Genomic DNA, 22,698 nt, shown 5'->3' with positions numbered 1-22,698 from the left:
ATTGGTTGTAGGGTGTACACTTACATGAGCTGCTCACATTATGTAGCTTTATATATTTTGTTATTTTTTCTGAATATCCTTGTGGGGAAAAATTACGTTCTATAAAAATTTAGAAAGCATGTTTTCATACTTTTTTAAATGATAGAAGTATTACCTGTCAACATAGGGAAAAAAACCAGAAAGTCCTATGGCAGGGGGCACAAAATCACCCATAGTTCTATCCTCTAAGATATCAACTATGAAGATTATGGTAGACGTCTTTGTAAATTTATAGTCACATTGTTTTTACACAAATGGGATCACAACCACATACACCGTTTGGTAACCTCTTCATGTGGTGACCTTTAGTAGCTTCTGAAATCCATGAACGGTGTAGATGAGAATGGGGTTCTTAAGTGCCACATGGCATTCTATCCTGTTTACCTACTTGGCTAACTTTCTGTTTGTGGACATTTTTGTGCATATATTTCTGAATATATCTTTTGTTTAAATTCCTGAGAGTGGAAGTTCTGTGCCAAAATATATGTGCAGTTTTAGGGGTTTTGCTATTTATTCTCTTCTGTTGATTTTTTTTAAATTTAGCAGCATTAATTACATTCACAATGTTATACAGCCATCACAGTATCTAGTTCCAGAACTTTTTCATCTTCTCAAACAGAAACTCTGTAACCATTAAGCCTCTCATCTACTTTTTAGCTCTATGAATTTGCCTGTTCTAGATACTTCAGATAAGTGGAATCATGCAATATTTGTCCTTTTGTGTCTGGCTTATTTCAGTTAGCATAATGTCTTCAAGGTTCATTCATGTGGTTATATTTCATTCCTTTATTCCATTGTATGGGTGTTACCACATTTTGTTTATCTATTCATCTGTCCGTGGATGTGGGTTGTTTCCACCTTTTGTGTATTGTGAATAATGCCGCCATGAATATGGTGTGCAAATATCTCCTCAAGACCCTGCTTTCAATTCTGTTGGGTATATACTTAGGAGTGGAATTGCTGGGTCATACAGCAATCCTCATTTTTTTAAAGTTATTTTCTAGCTATTGCAATGTGCTTTTTTTCCAGCTGAACCCTAAAAAAATACATTAAAAAATAAAATATATAAATACATTGTCATTGTAAGCAGTTCATTGATAATGGAAAGTTGAGGTCCTTCATCACCCCCATCTCTCCCGTTAGAGCAAGCACCATTATCTAGCGTGGTGAGTGTTTTCCTAAACTTTTTCATAGGTACATCTATATGTATACTAACATATAGTTGGTTTTGTGTATGTATATTTTATGATAAATTGTACCCCATGTGTGTCATTCTTCAGCTTCCTTTTGGGTTTAAGTGACTTGGCAGTCTTTCTGTTCCCGTACAGTAAGTCAGCTGGTGAGACTCATCTCACCAAATGCCAGTAAGGCCAAGTTTGTGGGTTCTATCACAGTAAAGTGATTAATTTCGAAAAGGAGAAGGGCAAATACATGCTTGTGAGATAGGCAAGGTAGGTAAGGGCTGTGGCTGGCGCGGCTGAAGGCGGATGGTGTGGTCAGAACATGTGGCTGGCAGAGGTGTAGCTCCGCTGTATAGAATTCTGCTAATTGCATTTGAGAGCTTCATTTCCTTTGGCCTCCTGATGTCCTCGTACTTTGTGTTGTGGACTGTTTTCCAGGCATCTGCAGCCCTAGCTAGGAAGAAGGGGAAAGGTTTGCATAAGGATATGGCCATCTTCTGGCACAAGAAAAAAACAGGTGAGTTTTCAGTTGATCTTTGCACAGTCTCTGCTGCTTTGTGTGCAAGGCCTTCGAGCTTTGAGTGGGGTGGGGGTGGGGTGGGGTTGCCTTGTAATATTTCCTTGGGATCCTTTGTAACATCCTGTCACAATTACAATATTACTTTTTCAAGAAAAAGTAAAGTCCAGTGTCGAGCGACTTGTGATATCATAAACTCTGTTCTGACTCTTGTGTCCTCAGGTCCCAACAAGAAACCCTTTTCCCTCAAGGAGAAGCAGCCAGGTGACGGTGACGCTGGCCCGGGCACCGAGGACACACCTTTTCAGCACTCCCCTCTTGGCAAGCCCGTGGCCAGGGCTGCAGCCGGCAGCCTGAATAAAAGGTGTGGCTGGTCCTTCTGAATGCCTGTGTTTTACAGGGCAAGTGGGTTCTGTGACTTCTACTATCACTAAACAGGAGGGATTTCATAGCCATCATGACAGAGCATGAAAGGGAAGTGGGTGATATGCTGACACCTAAGTAGGGGCTGAAGGATGGGAAGAGGGCCTGCGGAAGGAGAAGAGGGAGGTGGCCCTGAAGAGGCCCGGGCCCCTCAACTCCCTCAGTCCCACAGCCCACGCAGTTGCTGTCTTGCAGCCCGTCTGATGTATACATGTATAGGCAATCACTTTTCCCCTTAAAACGTGTAATTGGCTGTAAACCACGTGTTCCTAATAATCGTTATAACTGTGCAGCCGTGTGCACAGCTCTCAGGCCAGGTCTGGCACTCAGTGTGCACTTCAGAGACCTCCCTGTGTGTGTGGAACCTCTGTCCCCAAAGGCTCCTCCCTCCCTCCCTCCCCTTGGTTCGTGGCCTCAGACTCCTGTGTGACCTCACCTTCCTTTTCACATCAGGCCTGCTTCTGTTCAATCCTTCTTCACATATTTTGGTCAGTGTATAGTTTTCCTCACGTTTTGCACATTTTGGTCAATATAGTTTTCCTCATGTTTTGCAGTCAACAGTTTAGTTGCGGATTTGCTTTTGTGTTTTCCATTCCTTACATCTTCTTTGACGTTCAAGTTCATGGAATGTTGAAAGCCAGCTAGAAAATGGGGAAGCTGACAGAGAACGCCCGGTTCTTTTTAGTACATGCTTCTACTGAAGGGGAGCTGTGTATGAAAACGTGTAGGCATGGTATTTCCTCATGGTGTTAAAACGTTCTTTTATTCCACTCTTAGTTTCATTTCTTTGAGATAGAAATCTACAGGTAATTCATTTCAGCTGTTTAAATGGGCGCATCTCACTTTTGAAGAACACGAATTACGCGCAGTATGAGTAATGCCTTCACGGTCATCGCCAGCGTCGTCAAGGCCGCCTGTCTTCAGCGCTGGGCTTCCCAGCTGTAGAGGAGCAGGGTATCTTGGAGGATAAGGGAAGTGTTCGGATGTGGAAATGATCCGAATGCCTGATGGACACACAGCTCTTAGCATGTCATCTTCCCTGTAGCTCTCCAGTGAAGAAGCCGAGTCTTCTGAAGCCCCCTCAATTTGAGGGAGACCCGTTTGACGAGGGCTCCGAGGGCTCCGAGGGTCTTGGGCCATGTGTGTCGTCTCTCAGTGCCTTGATAGGTACTGTGGCTGAGACATCCGAGGAGAAGTACCGCCTGCTTGACCAGAGGGACAGAGTCATGCGGCAAGGTACGGGGCTGCGTCTCGGCTGAGGCGGTCTTCTCGGGAGCCATGAGGGAAGGGGTGACCTCCGTCTGTGGGCTCCACTGCCGTTGAGTCTGCACGTGTGATCTCTATTGCTTTCTAGTCTCCTGAGGCAGTGAATAGTGCAGATGTGTTTGTAATGTAATTTTATTTTCGGAAGAAAGCCAACCATTGATCCACGCTAGATTAAATAATTTAAAAGGGCAGTTTTTCGATACTGACAAACCACACATTAAAAAAATTACAACTTCCTATTTAACAGAAATCACCACAAATAAAACTACAAAAGATATCAATCCAGGGGAAAAATCTGTAGCTCATCACAGACAAAGGGCTGATTTCCCAGATACAGAAAGTCCTGTAGAGTCAGTATGAAAAAGACCAAATCCAGTAGAAAAACGAGTAAGATCTGAGAGGTTCAGAAAAGGAAGTGTCAAGAGCTGTTGGGACTTCCCTGGTGGTCCAGTGGTTAGGACTCGCTTTCACTGCCGAGGGCCTGGGTTCAATCCCTGGTCGGGGAACTAAGATCCCGCAAGCTGCTCGGTGTGGCCGAAAAAAAAAAAAGAGTTGGCTCTTAAACATGGAAAATAGAAATGGAAAGATGCAGATACTCTTGGTCCGTCACACAGCATCAAGAGATTGAGAGACGCAAACCACACCCGCTAGGGCGGCATCTCCCCATCGGGCCCCAGCGCTGCATCCTTGTGCAGGCTGCTCCGGAGGAGACAAGTTGGCAGTGTCTTCAGGCTTGGGGACACTCACGCCTTTGACCCAGAATTCCACTTCCAGGAGTGCGTCCCACAGACTGCCCCACGTGTGTGCGATTCACTCACAAGGTTGTTTGTGATGACAAGAGATTGGAAACTGACTGTCCATACAGTGGGATTCTAAATAGCCTGAAAGAAGACTGGGGATTCTTTATGGAAAAATGATCAGTATTTATTGTGAAGTGGGAAATGTCTACCAGTTGTGTACAGAAAAGGGGGAAGTGTGTGTGTGTCTGTAAATACGTAAGCGTACTTGCTTATGTGTGTGTAAAAGTCATGGAGGTGAGAAAGGATCGCTCACGCTGATGGTCAGGACGGGGGAGCAAGGGGCGGGGGGCGTCCAGTCTTGGACATTGTTACACCTTTGGAATGTTGAACCACGTGAATGTATTTAAAACCTACTCAAAAAGCAAGTGTCCTATTAACACTAAGCAGTATGTGCAGTGACCAAAAATAAAACAGCACGTGTACCCTTCTTTGCAAAGTTTTTTCAAAAGTAAGTTTAACCTGTAGGATTTTCCTCTGTGGAGAGGCTGTAAGGGAATAATCACAGTGTCTCCTTAACACGGTAGTAAAACCTGCCATCATACGTTATGTCATTGACGTGTGATTGTTGTATTCCAAAAAAAAGTTATTACTAGATATTGGAATTTTTAAAAATAAAAATAAGATGTGAATGTTTTAAATTTTAGGTTGCATTCCATTTCATTTGAAGGATGCTTTTGTTAACTATTTAATTCTGTGGGTCATCATAGTGGTTTATTTAGGTCAGGACCCAGCTAACTTCCATTATGTGATTCCTGTTATACTAAAAACATGATGAAATACTGAGAGTTTTAGAATACTGGCAAATTTTGAATATGTTCATTTAACAAATTGATCCTTTTAACGAAAATACTGCAGCGTGACTGTGTGTCACTGAGGTCATTATAGGAGACCCATCTGGAAAGGGGAGGAGCTCTGGAGGGTCTCCATGGGCCTCGATGACCTGTCACGTGGCGTGGTAGGCTGTGCTTTCCTTTCTCTAAGGCCCAGTGTTTTTAAAATTTCTTTCTTTTCCTTTGCAGTTTGATGCTTATTTTTATTTCTCCTTTTATCATTATGAAAGTGCACTTCTCTGGCTTCCTAGTAACTGTGTGGGTGCATTCTTTTTACTTGACGCCTTCAGCTCGGGTGAAAAGGACCGACCTGGACAAAGCGAGGACTTTTGTTGGGACGTGCCCGGATATGTGTCCCGAGAAGGAGCGATACATGCGGGAGACCCGGAGCCAGCTTAGTGTGTTTGAAGTGGTCCCAGGCACTGACCAGGTAGAGTGCCACGCCCCCAGGGTGCTCTCCAGGCTGCTGTCCGTACTAATCACTGGGGTGGAGGGGCGTGTGCAGGGGAGGGAAGGCTGCACTGGTCCTTTCTGTACATATTTGGTCTGGTGTTTACTTTTCTAGAGGGCAGTGGGGATGTGCTATGAACAGTCGTGTTCCATTGTCTGCATTGTGAGGTGTGTAGGAAGCAGTCTTGCATAAGGTGACTGGACCACATGGTTCCCTAAAGAAATAGATACAGATTTGTTTCATAAATTAAAAAAAAATTTTCCCATTTTTTCTTTTCACAGTTTTATTCCTGTCCTTTTTTATGTTTATATTTTGTGCATTTGAGAGGATGCTCTAGGTATGATTTTGTGTGAATCTTTTTCACTTAAAATTTTATCATGAGCATTTTCTTCTGTTATGGTAAACTCTTTATAAGCATTCAAAATTTTGAATGTAGGCATATTATTTGATTATGTAGCTCTGTCCAAACTCCCCATTTTGCAATCATTAGGCTGTTTCTGATTTTACAGTGTTATTAAGAATTCTTTTGGGCATGCTGTGTGTAATGCCTCTGAGGTATTCAGCTTCCTTCCTTCTGATGGATCCTACGCATGAAGTGCTGTATCAGATGTGTGACCTTTCTTAAGGTTCCTGAATATGTGTCAGTGCACGTTCCCAATTGTTTCCCCAGAAATCTGCACCATTTTAGATTCTTTTGCTCTCTGTTAATTTTGCTTGCGGGCATCTGCTCCTTTCCTGGCCGGTGGTTTCACACAGTGGCCTTTGCCTGACTCAGGGTCCCCAGCTAGGCAGCAGTTGTCAAGGCAAAGGCCCAGCGCTCCTGCCCCAGGAGACGGTGGTGACAGCTCACAGCCGGTGCCCAGGGCCTGGGCTTATGGGCGTCTCTGCTCCACCCTCGGCCGCACCTCTTCAGCCTCTTCTTACAGGTGGAAGATGCAGCTCCAGACTCTTGAGGGCCTTCCGAGGCCCTGCTGCTCCCCTGCCCCTCCTCGCCCTCCTCACTGCCGGCTCCGTTTCTGGTCCGTGTAGACTTAATCTGGTGTTTGAGCGTGGCTGAGACCTTTTAGAATCTTTAACGTCCTTTACCTGTCACACCTCTGTGCTTGGAGCCAAGCAGGTGTGTCTTCACTAAAATTCCTGTGTGTGTTGATGGGATAGCCTCTTATCTTCACTTCTTGTCATGTTTGCCAAAAACAAGTTTCTCTATTTTGTCTTTGAATTTTGTTACCTTCAAAGAGAAATTTCACGTTTTAAAACTTTATCCTGTAGTATTGACCTTATTTAAGCGTGTATGTGTGATTTTCCCCATTTTTGGGCACAGCAGCTGGGAGGCTGGTCTAGCGCTTGCCACCCAGCCGCTCACCCCTGTTCCCCGCCCTCAGGTGGACCACGCGGCAGCCGTGAAGGAGTACAGCCGCTCCTCAGCAGACCAGGAGGAGCCCCTGCCGCACGAGCTGCGCCCGTCGGCGGTGCTCAGCAGGACCATGGACTACCTGGTGACCCAGGTCATGGACCAGAAGGAGGGCAGCCTGCGGGACTGGTACGACTTCGTGTGGAACCGCACGCGGGGCATACGGAAGGTATCGGGCACTTGTCAAGTCCAGAGTGAAAGTGAGAGTTCTTGTCATTTTACTCAGTTACATTTCATCTGTAACAAAAAATACACTGTTACTTAAAATCATTACAAAGTCCTGTTAAAATGTACTTCATGGGCTTTGTTTCAAATTGAAATCTGAGAAATTCAGGTAATAAGCATGATTTTTCTAATAGTTGATTCTTATGTATGGGAATACGTTAATGAGATCTGTGTGTGTATGAGAAACGTGTATGTAAGGTGTGTGTGCGTGTGTGCGTACAGCACATGCGCGTGTGTAATTTTCCGCCTCACTCGTGTCCAGGACATCACGCAGCAGCACCTGTGCGACCCAGTGACGGTGTCTCTGATTGAGAAGTGCACCCGGTTTCACATCCACTGTGCTCACTTCATGTGTGAGGAGCCCATGTCCTCCTTTGATGCCAAGATCAACAATGAGAACATGACCAAGTGCCTTCAGAGTCTGAAGGAAATGTACCAAGACCTGAGAAACAAGGGCGTGTTCTGTGCCAGTGAAGCAGAGTTCCAGGGCTACAACGTTCTGCTCAATCTCAACAAGGGGGACATCCTAAGGTGAACTTCCCAGTTCAGAAGCCAGCCTAAGCCATAGGGAAAGGCAGGGTTTAACCAGGAAGAGAGCACTTAGGATTAGCGGTGCTGGGAGCACGAGTTTTCTCTGGTGTCGCACGCTGGGACGTCCGTGGGAAAGCTGGGCTCAGCTGTGCAGCCCCTGGAGCTGAGCCGCTGGGAGCAGGAGGCTGGGGCTGCCTGCCGGTGCCAGGGCGTCCAGAGCGGGCCCCAGGCCCTTCCTGAGCACGGCTTCTCCTTGTCAGTGGGAGAGCACGAGGCAGGAATCTGCTGTATGAGCAGAAGAGGCGAGTGAACTAGGACGGGAAAGCTCAGGGTCCCCTGTCAGAGCTGTCAGCGTGTTTCCTCGTATACGTGTGCACACAAACCTCGTCAAAGGTCTGAGTCATAGGAGAGGAAAAAATCGTGTGAAACAGAAATGCTAAGGGTGGGATTTTTTTTTTTCTTTTTTTTAAAATTTATTTAATTTTTTAAAAATTTATTTTTGGCTGCATCGGGTCTTTGTTGCTGCACCCGGGCTTCCTCTAGTTGTGGCGAGCGGGGGCTACTCTTCATTGCGGTGCGCGGGCTTCTCACTGTAGTGGCTTCTCTTGTTGTGGAGCACAGGCTCTAGGCGCATGGGCTTCAGTAATTGTGGCATGCGGGCTCAGTAGTTGTGGCCTAGCAGGCTCTAGAGCGCAGGCTCAGTAGTTGTGGCGCACGGGCTTAGTTGCTCTGCGGCATGTGGGATCTTCCCGGACCAGGGCTTGAACCTGTGTCTCCTGCATTGGCAGGCGGATTCTTAACCACTGAGCCACCAGGGAAGCCCTAAGGGTGGGATACTAAGGATGAATTTTAAACCTTGCCCTGATCTATCTGTAGACATTTACATGAGAAATATGTTAGAGTCCACTAGCCTTCCATTCCTGTTGTTGGTAAACCGGATCCCAAGTTTCCCTTATTTATGCTGAAACTCTTTTTCAGCTTGCAGAATATCTAGATGTGTGATGGATTTTAAATTAAGCCTTGGAGATAAACTAGTTAGGGAAAATGGCTGTGTAGTCTTTTCATATATGATGGGCATTTGTCCCCTATCTTGAGTAATTCTTGAATAATTAATAATTTTTTTTTTTTTTGGCCACACTGCACGGCTTGTGGGATCTTAGTTCCCCGACGAGGGATGGAACCCGGGCCCTCAGCAGAGAGAGCGCGGACTCCTAACCACTGGACCATCAGGAAAGTCCCCAAATCAGTTTATTTATAAACAAAACAAAGTTAATCTTTGTTTCTTAGACAACATCTTCAAACACAGCTGGCAGTCAGTTGGCATTAAAGTAACTCTTTGAAAATCATGCTTAAATTATTGCTTCAATTTGTTTACTTTATTATTCATCATGTTTTTAAAGAAAATCTTTGTTACCAGTCCAGCCCAAGAGTGGTGGCTTTGACAGTGGTAAACCATGAACATATTGGCACATGTGACCATATCAGGACCTTCTTTTTCAGTATAGTTGAAATCTGTTTTATTGTCAGACCTATTTTCATGGAAATTTTGTCTAATTAAAGATCAAATTCTAACCCTTTTCATCTCCTTTAATTAACAGAGAAGTGCAGCAGTTCCATCCTGCCGTTAGAAACTCCTCTGAGGTGAAATTCGCTGTTCAGGCTTTTGCTGCATTGAACAGTAATAATTTTGTGCGATTTTTCAAACTGGTCCTATCAGCTTCTTATCTGAACGCTTGTCTTCTGCATTGTTACTTTAATCAGGTGAGTACTGACACTGTACTTGCAGAATTGACGAAAGCTGGTTGCTACTTGTGACATTTAAGAGCTTCTTTGTGACAGGAGCATCTCAGCGGGTCCTGGGCTAAGTCTTGCGCAGCAGCCCCTGAGGGGATACTGCTGTTACCTGTTTATGGGGTTGGCACCATTGATCACCGATGGAAAGGCTGTGCAGTGGGAAATACTCTTCTTCTGGTTCAGATGAGAGAAATCTCTTCAGAATGATAACTTGCGTTCAGAACTATCATCTTCCATGGAAACAGAGAAGCCAAAAAGCAAACTGCATGCACAAACCCCTAACCTAGAACTTGTTAGTGTTATCAGTCTTCATTTTTGGAGTGAGCTTGATGTTGCTAAATTCATTTCGGTAAATATCTAAAGTGCCTGTTCTTTGTTGCACTGGGGTTACAAAGATGGGGCAAGACCGGTCTCTTACCTCAGGATTTGCATAGAGTGTGAACTCCTGGTCTCAGATTTCCAAAGTCAGGTCTTCACCTTCTGAAGCACTTGGGGAAGATAATAGAGCAGCCTGCACGCCCACCTCACACAGCACGCCCCTGTGCTGTCCTGTAGCTGCGGGGGCGGGCGGGGGGGCGGGGGGCGGGGGAATGCCGGGAGAATGCCACCTGGAGTCCTTGCTGGGAGCCCCTGGCGGCCGCTGGGTGGGGAGGAGATTGCCTGGGAGATCTCGGGAACCTGCCTGGCTGGTTTTGTGACTCCAGGTCATTTTTCTTCTGTGGTCACAAGTCCTCCTGTAAACAGTGACTAAACCCACCGTCACATCCCAGGCAAAGTCTTCTGCAAGTTTGCTCACTGTCAGATCTGACAGTTTCCAAGAGAACTGAAATTCTGGAACAAATGAAAAGATTTCTAACAATGTGCCGCTTGGGGAACTCTGTGCAGTTGATAAATACAAGTGATAGTCGACCATTTGTACCCATTTTAATAATTTTAAACTCAAAAGAAATCTAAGTGTTTTTCTTTAGAAGGACAAAGTGTTTCACTAACAGCGGCCCACAGTGGCCCATTGTCTCCTGGACCTCGTCTCCTCTCCCGTCTTCCCTGGCTCCGCCCCCGGCGCCCGCAGCCCCCAGCATGCGCCTGCCTCGGCCTTTGCGCTTGCTGTCCTCCCTGCTCACAGAGTGCACGGTGCTCCCCTCCTGCGGGGCCTGGCTTGGCTGCCCCCTTCTCGGCAGGGTGCTCCCCGTCCTCCTCCTCAGCTGTTCTTTCTGCCGCTCTATCACCGTTAAACGCGCTGTGCATTTGGTACGTTCATTTTGTTCAGTGTTGGTGTCTCCTGCCACGTCAGCTGCGTGAGGACAGGGGTCTTGTCTGTTCACTGTTGGACACTCAGCATGGACATGCGTGCCAGCCTTGAAGTCACACCGTTGATCTGGGTTGAACTGGTTAAAGCACACTGAAGAGGAGGAGCAGGGCCACCGGAGTCCTGGGGTCAGACTAAGCAGTCAGCGCCTTCATGGTTCCCTCTGTCCACGTGCTTAAAATGCTCAGTGTGATGCTGTGAAGCACCTTTCTCTCTGACTTGTACTCAGTTTCATGTCACACACTTTCCATGGCGTTCCGTCATGTCTGCAGTAATTTTTAGCAGCTGTAGCGCTTTCTGTTGAGTGGCGGATGCACAGTGTACTCTCCCTGCCCTGCTGGTGGGTGGTTTGTTTTCTAGTTTTTCTTACAAATGACGCCTTCATGGCCCAGCCTTTTCTGTATGTGAAACTGTTTGCTTTGCATCACTTCTGGGCATTCTGCTGAGCAGACGGCCCGATGAGCGCTAAGCTTGGGACCCGGGGTGCTTTCCAGAGGGACTGAGCCGTCTGCGGTCATGGAGCGCCTGACCCTCTGCGACTCAGTGGCTCGGCTTCTCCTCGCAGATCCGCAAGGACGCGCTCCGAGCGCTCAACGTGGCCTACACTGCGAGCACTCAGCGCTCCACCACCTTTCCCCTGGACGGCGTGGTGCGCATGCTGCTCTTCAGAGACGGCGAGGAGGCCACAGACTTCCTCAGCTGCCACGGCCTCACCGTCTCCGACGGGTAAGCACCGAGGCCCGCACCGCCGGGCCTCTCTCCTTTCCTCCCGTTTAATTCTGGGAAGGCTGGGAAGTGCCAGCTGCGCGCCCGGCCCTGGAGAAGGCACGCTCCGCTGCCTGGGGTGCCGGGGAGCAGGCGAGGGTCAGAACCGCGGGGGATGTCCCCAGGCCACACGCTGTTCGTCAGCAGGTTAGGGTTCAGACTCTTCCTGACTTTTCCCAAGTTACTCAAGAACCTGATGGTCGAGGTTGGGGCCTTCCTTGTTCTGTCCCTGAAGATGGCCTCTCTGGCCAGGCCAGGACTTCTCCTCTGCTGCAGTCAGAGTTTTGAGAACGTGGTGGAACTTGTGGACCCTCTCCCAGAAAATGGCTCCATAATGTGTAGCCTGTCGTGTCCGGATCTGGGGTTTCCCTGAACCCATCCTCCTCTGACTCCTCAGCCCTGGCCCCGTCTGCTCCCTGCAGACCTGCCCTCGCGGGATGAGCTGGGAGCGTGTAGGGGAGCGTTGCTGCACCTGGGGCCGCTAACAGTGAGGCCAGGTGGCTCCCGTGTCAGAAGGGAACGCTGGCAGTGGTGGATGCCGTGGGCCGGGCCTTGGGCTCGGCCTTTGCTGCCTCCCCTCATTTCCACGTGGCCGTCTGGCGACACAGTGACCGCAGGGCACTGAGGAGGTGAAGGGCGGCCTCTCGCCTGTGTAACGCTTCTCCGTGGGTTCTTTGTGGTCTGTGTAGCTGTGTCGAGCTGAACCGGTCCTCGTTCCTGGAACCAGAGGGTTTATCCAAGGCCAGGAAGTCGGTGTTTATTACCAGGAAGCTGACGGTGTCAGTTGGGGAGATCATGAATGGAGGGCCGTTACCCCCTGTCCCCCGTCACACCCCCGTGTGCAGCTTCAACTCCCAGAACAAGTACGTCGGGGACAGCCTGGCTGCGGAGCTGCCCACGGGCACTCAGAGACCCGGCTTGGACGTGGCGGGTGAGTGAGGCTGCGGTCTCAGGAGGGCACCAGCTGTGCTCCCCTCTGGGAGGCCTCATCCTGGGGCCCGGCGGACATCAGCTCGGTGCTGCCTGAACGGCTCCCTGGCGCCACAGTGCTTTGTTCCCACGGGTGAAGCGCACACGGTCCCCCGGCTCATGGCTCAGGAGGTGCCCTGTGGTGGTCTGCTTGGGGAGGGTGGCCAGGGCTTGTCCTCGGTGCCCACGTTTGCCTGTTCCTTCCAGGTGTAGGGAGAGGAGAGGAGTGTGGTGCGGAGGGGGACGAGACCCCCCCGGCTCTCCTCCTTCAGGCCCTGCCCACCCCTGTGCCAGCTTCTCCTCCACACCTCCCAGCACTGCCCTTGAGCATGGCACCCAGCCTCTTCCAGCCCCCCGTGCAGCCCCCCGTGCAGCTGGAGCTCCTTCCCCCGAAGTCTGCACCTGTGTACTCGGACGAGGTAAGGAACCTTTCTGTCAGGGCTCTGAGAGCCCGTCGTGGGCAAACATCCAGCTGCCTCTGATGTCCAGTCTGACCACTGTCTGTGTCCCTGGGGTGTCCCTGGGGTCAGCATGCCTCTGACAGGTGGCCCCGGGGCCGAGCAGGGCCTGCCCACCACACAGGTTGTGTGACTAGATCTCGCCACCCTGTTGCTTGGGCAGGCACTGGGCACCAGCCCACTGGGGGATCAAGGAGGCCCGAGGTGGGGAATGAGGAAGGGCCGCAGACGCTGGGGACGTGTGACGTTGGGGTGCGGCACTGTGGCCGTCTGAATGGCCATCGTTGAGCAGGCAGCAGGCTTGTCCTGGCATGTCCAGAAGGCTCCTCTCTGGTTATTAGCAGGAACCCTTTCCAGGAGCGCACAGCCGACCCCCGTGTAAGGGTCATTAGACGCCTTCAAACAGCTCTCAGTGATGAGGTCTTGGAGGGATTTCTGAGCTGGGCGGGATGGTCCATGATGTCTCTGGTTCCGTGAAGACCTTCAGTACCTTAGGCTGTGGAGGCGGACTGCTTGGTGATAAGCTGGGTCTGGATCGAGGCGGCGTTTCCCCAGCCAGTGCTCCTGACGCCCGTCTGCCCTCTCCTTAGGACCTGGTGCAGGTGGTGGATGAGCTCATCCAGGAGGTTCTTCAGGGGGACTGCGAGGAAGTTGGCGCCGCTGGGGCGGCCTTCGCAGCCGCAGCCCTGGGGTAAGTGTGGTGCCTGTCCTGCTCTGAGGCTGTCTGCACTCCCTCCAGACGCTTCCTCTCATAAAGCTGCTCTCAGTCTCCAACGAGAGATCACAGCTACACCTTTGTACAGGCTTAAATGTCGGTCCTGCTCGCTGGTGGGTATAATCCCTCACGTTCCTGACCTGTGTTTGTCGTTTGCAGGTAGTTTCTATGTGTGTATGATTTTTGAGTAGCATTAGGTTTATTAAAGTTGTAAATTAGAAACCTGTTTTTCTTTAAACTTTAAATGTGATAAAAAATCTAGTAATAAAATCTAGTAATAATTAGTTCATTCTCTGTTAAAAAAAAAAAAGTCACTTTACTCGATCTTGGATTAAGTCGCAGTTTATAAATTTGACAGATTAAATTCCCTTAAACATTTTATACCATTTGCATTTAACACCATGATGAAATTTCCTTAGACATTTCAAACTACACTTATAAATTTTATAAAGCTGATTTTGTGGAACACTTTAAGCATCTAGTCTTGATAAATTTAATAATCAAAATCTTTCTAAACTCTTAAGCTACTTTTGGAGTTAATAGTTAATTAAAATCTGTCAAGTTTAGTAAGTCAGACTTTCTTAAGGATTTCAAACTTTTTAAAAAAATTCTAGTACATATAAAGTGACACAATTATACGAAAGGGTATTATCAATACTTAAAAACCGAAGGCACTTTTTGGCCAACCAGATATTTCCCTGTATAAATGTAGTTTACACAAAAGGGTTAGTCTTGTTCATAGGTTTGTTCAGTTTTTTATATACTAGAATTAGATACATACTTTCTATTTGATGGAGCTAAAAATAAGTAAGACTTACATGGATTTTTTTTTAATTGTAAAATATACATAACAAAATTTACCATTTTAACCATTTTTAAGCTCCCAATTCAATGGCATTAAGTATATTTACAATGTTGGGTATTCATCACCATTGTCTACTTCCAGATCTATTTCTGAACAATACTTTGTTAAATATATGCACACACATACACATGTATATATGCCACATTTTATTTATTCACCTGTGCTTAATAAGGTGTTTCCACCTTTTGGCTATTGTGAATAATGCTGCTGTGAACACTGGGGCACAAATAACTGTTTGAGTCCCTTTCAGTTCTTATGGGTATATGTTTAGGTGTGGAATTACTAGATCATATGATCTATTTTTACTTTTTTGAGAAATCACCAAACTGTTTTCCACAACGGCAGCACCATTTTTGCATCCCCACCAGCAGTGCACAAGGGTTCCAGTTTCTCTACATTCTTGCCAACACTTGCTGTCCTTTTTTTTGTTTTTTTAAATAATAACCATTATAATGTGTGAAGTGGTAACTCACTGTGGTTTTGATTTGCATTTCTCTAATGACTAATGATGTTGAGCATCTTTTCATGTAATTTTTGGCCACTTGTGTATCTTCTTTACAGAAATGTCTACTTAAGTCCTTTGCCCATTCTTGAATTTTTTTGTTGTTGAGTTGTAGAAGTTCTTCCATATTCTGGATACTAATCCTTTTTCAATATTTGATTTGCAAATATTTTTTTCCCAATCTGTGGATTGTCTTTTCACTCTTTTGATAGTGTCCTTTGATGCACAAAAATTTAAAATTTTTACATAGTCCAATTTATCTATTTTTCTTTTGTTGCCTGTGCTTTCGGTATCATATTCAAGAAATCACTGTCAAACAATGTTGTGAAGATTTTCCCCTGGGTTTTCTTCTAAGCGTTTTATAGTTTCAGCTCTTAAATTTAGGTTTTTGATCCATTTTGATTTTGTTTTTATATATTGTGTAAGATAAGGATCCAACATCGTTCTTTTGTATGTGGGTATCCAGTTTTCACAGCACCAGTGTTGAAAAGACTGTCCTTTCCCCTTCAAATGGTCTTGCCACCCTGTTCAAAATCAGTTGACCATATATGTGAGGGTTTCTTTCTGGGCTCTGTATTCCATTGGCATATATGTCTGTTTTTATGGTAGTACCATATTGTTTTAATTTGATTACTATAACTTCGTAGTAAGTTGTAAGTTTTGAAATCACAAAGTGCGAGTCCTTCAGCTTTGTTTCAACTTTCTCTTTGAAGACTGTTTCCCTATTTGGAGACCCTTTAAATTTCATAAGAATTTTAGGATGGGTTTTTCTGTTTCTGCAAAGAGTTATGTTGGGATTTTGATGGTGATGCCAATGAATCTGTAGCTTGCTTTGGGTAGTACTGACATCTTAACAATATTAAGTCTTCCAGTCCATGAACATGGATGTCTTTCCATTTGTTTTTGTCTTCCTTAATTTCTTTCAGCAACGTTTTATAATTTTTATTGTACAAGTCTTTTGTTTCTTTGGTTAAATTTGTTCCTAATTATATTATTCTTTTTGTCGCTATCGTAGACGGAATTGTTTCCTCAATTCCACTTTCAGAACGCTCATTGCTCGTGTATAGAAATGCCATTGATTTTTGGGTGTTGATCCTTATATTCCAATCTTGTTGAACTTTTTTTTATTGTAATAGCTTTTGAGTGGATCCCTTAGGATTTTCTACATATAAGATCCTGTCATCTGTGAATACACACAGTTTTCTTCTTCCTTTCCAGTTTGGATGTTTTTATTTTTCTTGTCTAATTGCTCTGGCTATAACTTTCAATATGGTGTGGAATAGAAATGGCAGATAGGGCACTCTTGTCTTGTTACTGATCTTAGAGGAAAAGCTTTCTGTCTTTCACGACTGAAGATGATGTTAGCAGTGGGTGTTTCATATACGGTCTTTATCATTTTGAGAAAGTTCCCTTCTCTTCTTAATTTATTTAGTGTTTTTATCATGAAATGGTATTGAATTTGTCAGATGCTCTCTGCATTAATTGAGATGATTGTGTGGGTTTTTTCCCCTTCAGTTTATTAATGTGGTTGTATTATATTGATTTTCATTTGTTGCATTCCAGGAATAAATCTCACTTGGTAGTGTGAGATTATACACTTGGTAGTGTATAATCCTTTCGGTATATTGCTTAATTTTGGTTTGCTAGTATTTTGTTAAGGATTTTTACTTCAACATCCACAAGGGATAGTGGTCACTAGTTTTCTTGTGGTGTTTTTGTCTGGCTTTGGTATCAGGTCAGAGGAATGCTGGGCTTGTAGAGGTGTTAGGAAGTGTTCCTTGTGCCTCGGTGTTTTCGAAGAGTTTGAGAAGGGTTGGTGTTAGTTCTTCTTTAAGTGTTTGGTAGAATTTGCCAGTGAAGCCATCTCATCCTGGATTTTTCTTTGCTGGGAGATGTTTTTAAATACTGAGTCAATCTCTTAACTAGTTATAGGCTTATTCAGATTTTCTTTTTTTCCTGAGTCAGTTTTGATAGATTGTGTGTTCCTAACCACGGGCTTGATTTTTATGCTGGAAGGCAAATAGGTATTTTTTCCCTTGCTCGTATTAGAAGTCTAGTGATACGGTTTGTGCAGCTTTTATTGTTTACTTAGAGCCGTGTCCACTTTGCTCTGTCTAGTGTTTCCAGTGCTGCTGTGGAGGAGCTGTTAACAGCTGCGACCGTGGGCATTTTGAGGCACATGGCAACTGAAGAAGTGACGAAGGAAAGGGAGCGAAAAGAGGAAGAGAGGCGGCGCGCTGAAGAAGAGAGGTGAGGGTGTCGCGCCCCTGCAGTGCGCGTGGGGGGTGGAGTGTGTGCACAGGGGGAGAGCCTGCCCTGGCCTAGGGTGCTCTCGCTTTTGCCCACTGCACTCTATCAGACCCACGGCTCGCCCTGCGCCTTCGTACACTGTGGCCCAGGGAGCGGGCAGGTCCCACCTTGTAAGCAGCAGCCCCTCCCCAGCCAGAGGGAGTGTGGGTGGTGGTCTGGGAACTGGAGTGGGCGTGGCTGTGGGGCCTGTCTGGTGGAACCAGAGGTGTCAGGCCTGCCGGAGGGGCCAGGCAGCACAACTCAAATCCCCACTCGCAAGGTCACAGAGTGTGACGACTGTTATTTCTTGTTCCCTTTTTCCTTTTCCCTTAGGTTGAAACAAGAGAGGGAACTGGTGTTAACTCAGCTGAGCCAGGACCTAGCTGCAGAGCTGACAGAGCTCGTGGTGACAGAACGTGTGAGGGAAACCTGCTCCCAGGAGTTGAAGTAAGTGAAGCGCTGGTGTCCTGCAGTGTGAGGCGGGTGGGCGGGTGGGAGGAGGGTTAGAGGCACCATGGCCAGGCTGGTCCAGCTCAGGCTAGCTGGCTTTCATTTTGACAAGGAGCATGTCTTCTGGTTAGCCAAACACTAACAGGCTCTCCCTGTTCTTGTGTGCGTTGCTTCCAGGGAGGCCCTCACTTTCACTCTCATCCTCCTTGTTGACCCAGCCCTGGGTGTGGGGATGTTTCTGTTAGCAAAAGAATTCGCTGGTGGTCTTCTCCACACCAGGTTACTTACCGTTAGTTTTTCTCAAGTAGAAGATCCTTTCCTTTGTTTTGTATGTTAAAAGATTCCTTTGAGCTATTTCACTTAAGAACTTTATTAATTTCAGTGCCAAGCTTCAGGGAAGAAAGAGGTTCAGTTGTGCTGGGAAATCTGTCCTTGCATTTAAGTTCCCCTGAGATAGGCCTGCAGCCTCTGGTGCAGATGGGGAATATAGCCAGGAGGCAGAGTATACTGTTTAATTAATATTTCTTTCCATTTCTATTAATTGGGAGTCTATTTCACTGTTTACTATAAGCAAGAGACTTCACAAATGATGGGTGTTTGTCTGTTCTTAATCCCAGGAAGGGGTATTAAGAGAGAAGTAAAACCTAGGACTCATTGACGTGCAGGGAAACTGCTGTTCTCTGCAGTTCCAGAAGGCTTGGACTACCGCTCGGCCCAGGGCTGTCTCCATCGCCGCAGAGGACGGCTATCGGAAATGGGTCTTGCCTGTCTGGGCTTCTTTGACTTAATGGCTAAATATATTTGATAAAGGCCTCTGTGATCCCTTGGTTGATAGGATTTTGTTGTAAAAAATCTCTTTCAGGTTCTGGTTTATCGGAGGGCCACTGTCACATGACCTTAGGCTGTCAGCCTCTGTAGCCAGCTATCATATCCTTGAGACATTTCTAATTGCAAACATCAGATATTGTTGATGAGAAGATATTTCAGTTGTCTCAATGGTCATTTAAAAATTAAATTTCTCACTATAAGATACAGGGTTATCTCTTGACTATCTATAAGGGCCCTGTTGGATCTATAATCTTGTACCCTGTACCACTTTAGTTCTTTTTCCTCTAAATTTCCAGATGTCTGTGCATTATATAAAATAAAATCTTCAAGCTTTTCTTGCAGCAAAGATATCATTACATTTCAGTATTAAGGACGTGGACTCATGCTTTTAAGGCAGGCCCTCAGGGTGGGGCCTTGGGTGCAGTGTCTCTCATGCTGATTGCCTTTTTCCCTAGGAGTGCAGTGGAGACAGAGCAGAGGCTCCGCATGGCCCGTTGCTGTGAGGACGTCTGTGCCCACCTGGTGGACTTGTTTCTTGGGGAGGAAATTTTCCACACTGCAAAAGAGACCCTCCAGGAACTTCAGTGCTTCTGCAAGTATCTCCAGCGGTGAGTCCCATGTCCTTACAGATAAAATCAATGCATACAGGGAAGTCTTTTACAAAGATTATACTTTCAGAAGCAGCTGATAATACGCACATGTAACATGTTCCTTCCTAAAGGGTATAAACTAAGTAAAGAATTAGATTGGGGTGGGGGGCCCGCTCTATATTTCGACAGATGTTTATAGGTAGCCTTCTGCTGTTTACCCAACGTGCTAGACACAGGGAGAGGGCCATGAACAAGCCAAATGACAGCTGTATGCACCCACATGGATGAATTTCCAAAACATAATTTATAGTGAAAAAAAGCAATTCTTAGGGAAATGTGTGCAACATACAAACTGCATATTCAAACCAAATGGATTGTTTTGGATTTATGTATAGTAGTACAACCCTACAGAAGGAAAATAACAAACATAAACCCAACATAGTGGTTACCTTTGGGAATGAGAGGGTGTGTGACTGAGCAGGGCCCGTGGGCATCAGGTGCTGGTCTTGGCCACCCATTCTCAACTGCATGGAAGGATGTGGGTGTTTGATTTATCATTAATCTTTAAAATGGGTGTACATGTGTTAACGTATGTTATATGATAATTCATTTCATAATAACATTTAAAGAAAGTAATAGTGTACTTGACAGTTGCAGCCGTGTAAAAGGGGACTCAGTGAGAAATGAGTCTCCGTCCCACGAGGACCTCTGACCTTTGTGTGGTGGCTGGCACAGGTGGGCGCACCTTCCCTACTCTGTGCCAGACTCTTCTTGACTCTCTGTGACACAGGGCGGAGACCTGACTGCAGCCGCACGGTGGCCTCTCCCATTGCCGTCCGTGCACTGCGGTGGCGTTGCCTGAGCACATGGTAGATGACCTGCCTGCTCCCACTGGTAGCCTTTCACATGGCTTTCTCTCTCTAGCTGTGACAAAGAGTGCTGCAGTGGCATCCTTGTACAGACATTTCACACAGGTGCACACATGTCTGGAGGGAAAATCCTGTCGGTGGTGTCTGCTGGGTCAAAGGGTATATGGATCTGTGTTTGTATCCAGATTGGCAAGTTGGCCTCCAGAGACTGTTCAGGATTCACTCTTTTTTTTTTTTTTAATTAATTAATTAATTTGGTTGCACCAGGTCTTAGTTGTGGCATGGCGGGCTCCTTAGTTTCGGCTCACTGGCTCCTTAGTCGGGGCATGGGCGAACTCTTGGTTGCGGCATGCATGTGGAATCTAGTTCCCTGACCAGGGATCGAACCCGGCCCCCTGCATTGGGAGCACAGAGTCTTACCCACTGCGCCACCAGGGAAGTCCCTCAGCATTCACTCTTAAGTTCAGTAGTTTCGTTGCCCACCACTCATTGGCTATCATCCATCCCCTGTACCTTGAGTTTCAGTTCTGATCCATTTCTCAGTTTGAGATCTGTTGCTGAAAAAGACCTAAACATACTGGCAGAAAATGTTTCCCATGTTCATGCTGGAGATGTTTTTGCCTCGTCCCCATGGCAAAAACACCCAGTGATGACACTTTGGTCTCTCCTCTAGGTGGAGGGAAGCTGTCGCAGCCCGGAAGAAACTGAGGCGCCAGATGCGGGCCTTCCCTGCGGCGCCCTGCTGTGTGGACGTGAACGACCGGCTGAGGGCACTGGCGCCCAGCGCAGAGTGCCCCATTGCAGAGGAGAACCTGGCCAGGGGCCTCCTGGATCTGGGCCACGCAGGGAGAGTGGGCATCTCCTGCACCAGGTCAGCGGCCCGGGGCCTCCTAAGTGCCTCCTGCCCCAACTGGCTTTATCGAGAGTGTGGATTAACACGTCTGTTTGCAGGGAAGATGGGTGGAGTCAGAGGAGGTGAAGACAGATGCAGGATTACGTTTTTGGAGTGCGAGTTGCTTTACCTGCTGTGATTTCACTTGCCTTTTCCCCTTAAAACACTCCTGGTCCTGCTAATCGAATCTTCCCTGGAATTACCTGTTTTCTCCTTGCCTTCCTAGCTTAAGGACACATCATGTCCATTCTCGGTGGTGGAGCCAGAGGTCCGTGTTGGCCTCACCCCCACCACCACCCCGACCCCTCTGCTACCCTGGGTCTGCGGTGGCAGCGTTTTAGCGACTCCCCCTCCCGCCGTCAGGTCTCTCCTCTTACGGGCTCCCTCCTTGTGTCCCCTTTCATGGCCCTCCCTGCCGCTCCTCCTGGCCACCCCGCATGTGCCCGGCTCCCTGCCCAGGTCCTGGCTTCAGCTGCCCAATCCTGGCCATGCAGGGCTCGGCCTCTCTCTTCAGACCAGGCCACTGTCGCCTCTGGAGAGGAACCTCCCAGTGGGGGCCTAGGAAGACGACACAGAGGCGCAGTGGCAGCCCACCCTGCTGGGGTCTCGAGGCACATCTTGTCCTCGCCTGGGCTGTCACCAGCTCCACGCCTCTAACAAACTTTGTGTAGCTGCCCACGTCCCCGGGTCCTGTGCCTGCATCTGCAAGCAGGGTGGTGACGGTGCTGGCCTGTCTCTGATGTGCTGTGCGTGTCGGGGCCTTCAGCCTTGGCCCGGCTGCCTCCTGGAGTCCTGGCTGTGTCACCTGTGTCAGGACGGCCCTCTCTCTGTCCTCTCCCCTGCCCTCCAGCACAACCCCCGTCCCCTCTTCTTCCCCTCTGCCTCCTCCCCTGGTAATCTTTTTCCATCCTGCACGCTGACAGCTCCCTTCGTGCATCTCCAGCCGATGCCTCTTCCCCGTGTCCCCAGTTCAACATCGGAACCTAATCTTCACCTGGCCTGCTGCACTCGGTGCCTCCTCTGGTTCACAGGATGCCAGCCTGTCCTCCCTGGGCTGGGTCACACCTGGACTCAGACCCACCATCCTGCGGCTCTACCCTCACCACCTCCACTGCCAACCCCTCTCACGTAGCCACCTGTCGTCTGCTGGCTTCCGCCCTTGACCCCTGCACCGTGGTGTCCTCGCCACCACATCAGAGTCAGGTCGCCTCACGTCCCTATTGATGTCCCTGGGCTGCTCTCTGAGTCCTTTCATAGTGGCCCACACCCTGCCCTCTGTGGCCCCCGCTGCTCTCCCTGTGCTCATTCTGTGTACGTGCCAGGCCCACTCCTGACTTGGTCTGGCCTGTCCCCCAGAACTCACATGCTGGCGCCCCTATTTCCTTCAGTCTTTGCTCCCATATCACCTCTGACCACCCTGTGTAAGGCCACAGCATGCCCACCGCACCTGTCACGCCATCCACTAACAGAGGCCCTTCTCTCCCTACAAGAGCGTGTGTTCTAGCAGGGCAGGATTTTTGTCGGTTTACTGCTGATCTGCCATGACTGGCACACAGTAGATAATTGCTTGATATTTATGGAATGAACAAGTCCTCTGACTAAACTGTTTCTCTATCAGAAAAAGTTTCTTGGCCTCCTAAGTATTCCCCGCTGGGAGACACTCACTAACCAATTACTGTGCACTCAGAACATCACTCAGTGCTTATCAAGTTCCTCCGTGGGTGCTGAGTGG

General features: G+C 47.6%; 1 protein-coding gene across 3 annotated transcripts in view; it reads left to right on the top strand.

The window, feature by feature from the left end:
• Positions 1 to 22,698, top strand: part of LOC118895017 (minichromosome maintenance complex component 3 associated protein) — a 42,020-nt gene that overhangs the window by 3,255 nt on the left and 16,067 nt on the right. For all 3 annotated transcript variants that reach the window (XM_036851882.1, XM_036851880.1, XM_036851881.1), the window contains exons 4-18: positions 1,659 to 1,737; positions 1,960 to 2,101; positions 3,206 to 3,396; positions 5,347 to 5,486; positions 6,890 to 7,087; positions 7,406 to 7,674; positions 9,273 to 9,435; positions 11,340 to 11,500; positions 12,229 to 12,470; positions 12,716 to 12,927; positions 13,557 to 13,657; positions 17,167 to 17,298; positions 17,671 to 17,784; positions 19,071 to 19,223; positions 20,748 to 20,945. In XM_036851882.1, the coding sequence (XP_036707777.1) occupies positions 1,659 to 1,737; positions 1,960 to 2,101; positions 3,206 to 3,396; positions 5,347 to 5,486; positions 6,890 to 7,087; positions 7,406 to 7,674; positions 9,273 to 9,435; positions 11,340 to 11,500; positions 12,229 to 12,470; positions 12,716 to 12,927; positions 13,557 to 13,657; positions 17,167 to 17,298; positions 17,671 to 17,784; positions 19,071 to 19,223; positions 20,748 to 20,945 (2,495 nt within the window). The remainder of the gene's footprint in view (positions 1 to 1,658; positions 1,738 to 1,959; positions 2,102 to 3,205; positions 3,397 to 5,346; positions 5,487 to 6,889; positions 7,088 to 7,405; positions 7,675 to 9,272; positions 9,436 to 11,339; positions 11,501 to 12,228; positions 12,471 to 12,715; positions 12,928 to 13,556; positions 13,658 to 17,166; positions 17,299 to 17,670; positions 17,785 to 19,070; positions 19,224 to 20,747; positions 20,946 to 22,698) is intronic.

The sequence above is a fragment of the Balaenoptera musculus genome, chromosome 4, assembly GCF_009873245.2.
Source record: "Balaenoptera musculus isolate JJ_BM4_2016_0621 chromosome 4, mBalMus1.pri.v3, whole genome shotgun sequence".
Classification (NCBI taxonomy): domain Eukaryota; kingdom Metazoa; phylum Chordata; class Mammalia; order Artiodactyla; family Balaenopteridae; genus Balaenoptera; species Balaenoptera musculus.
The sequence above is the reverse complement of the archived record's forward strand: the minus strand, read 5'-3'. Positions and strand labels throughout refer to the sequence as shown.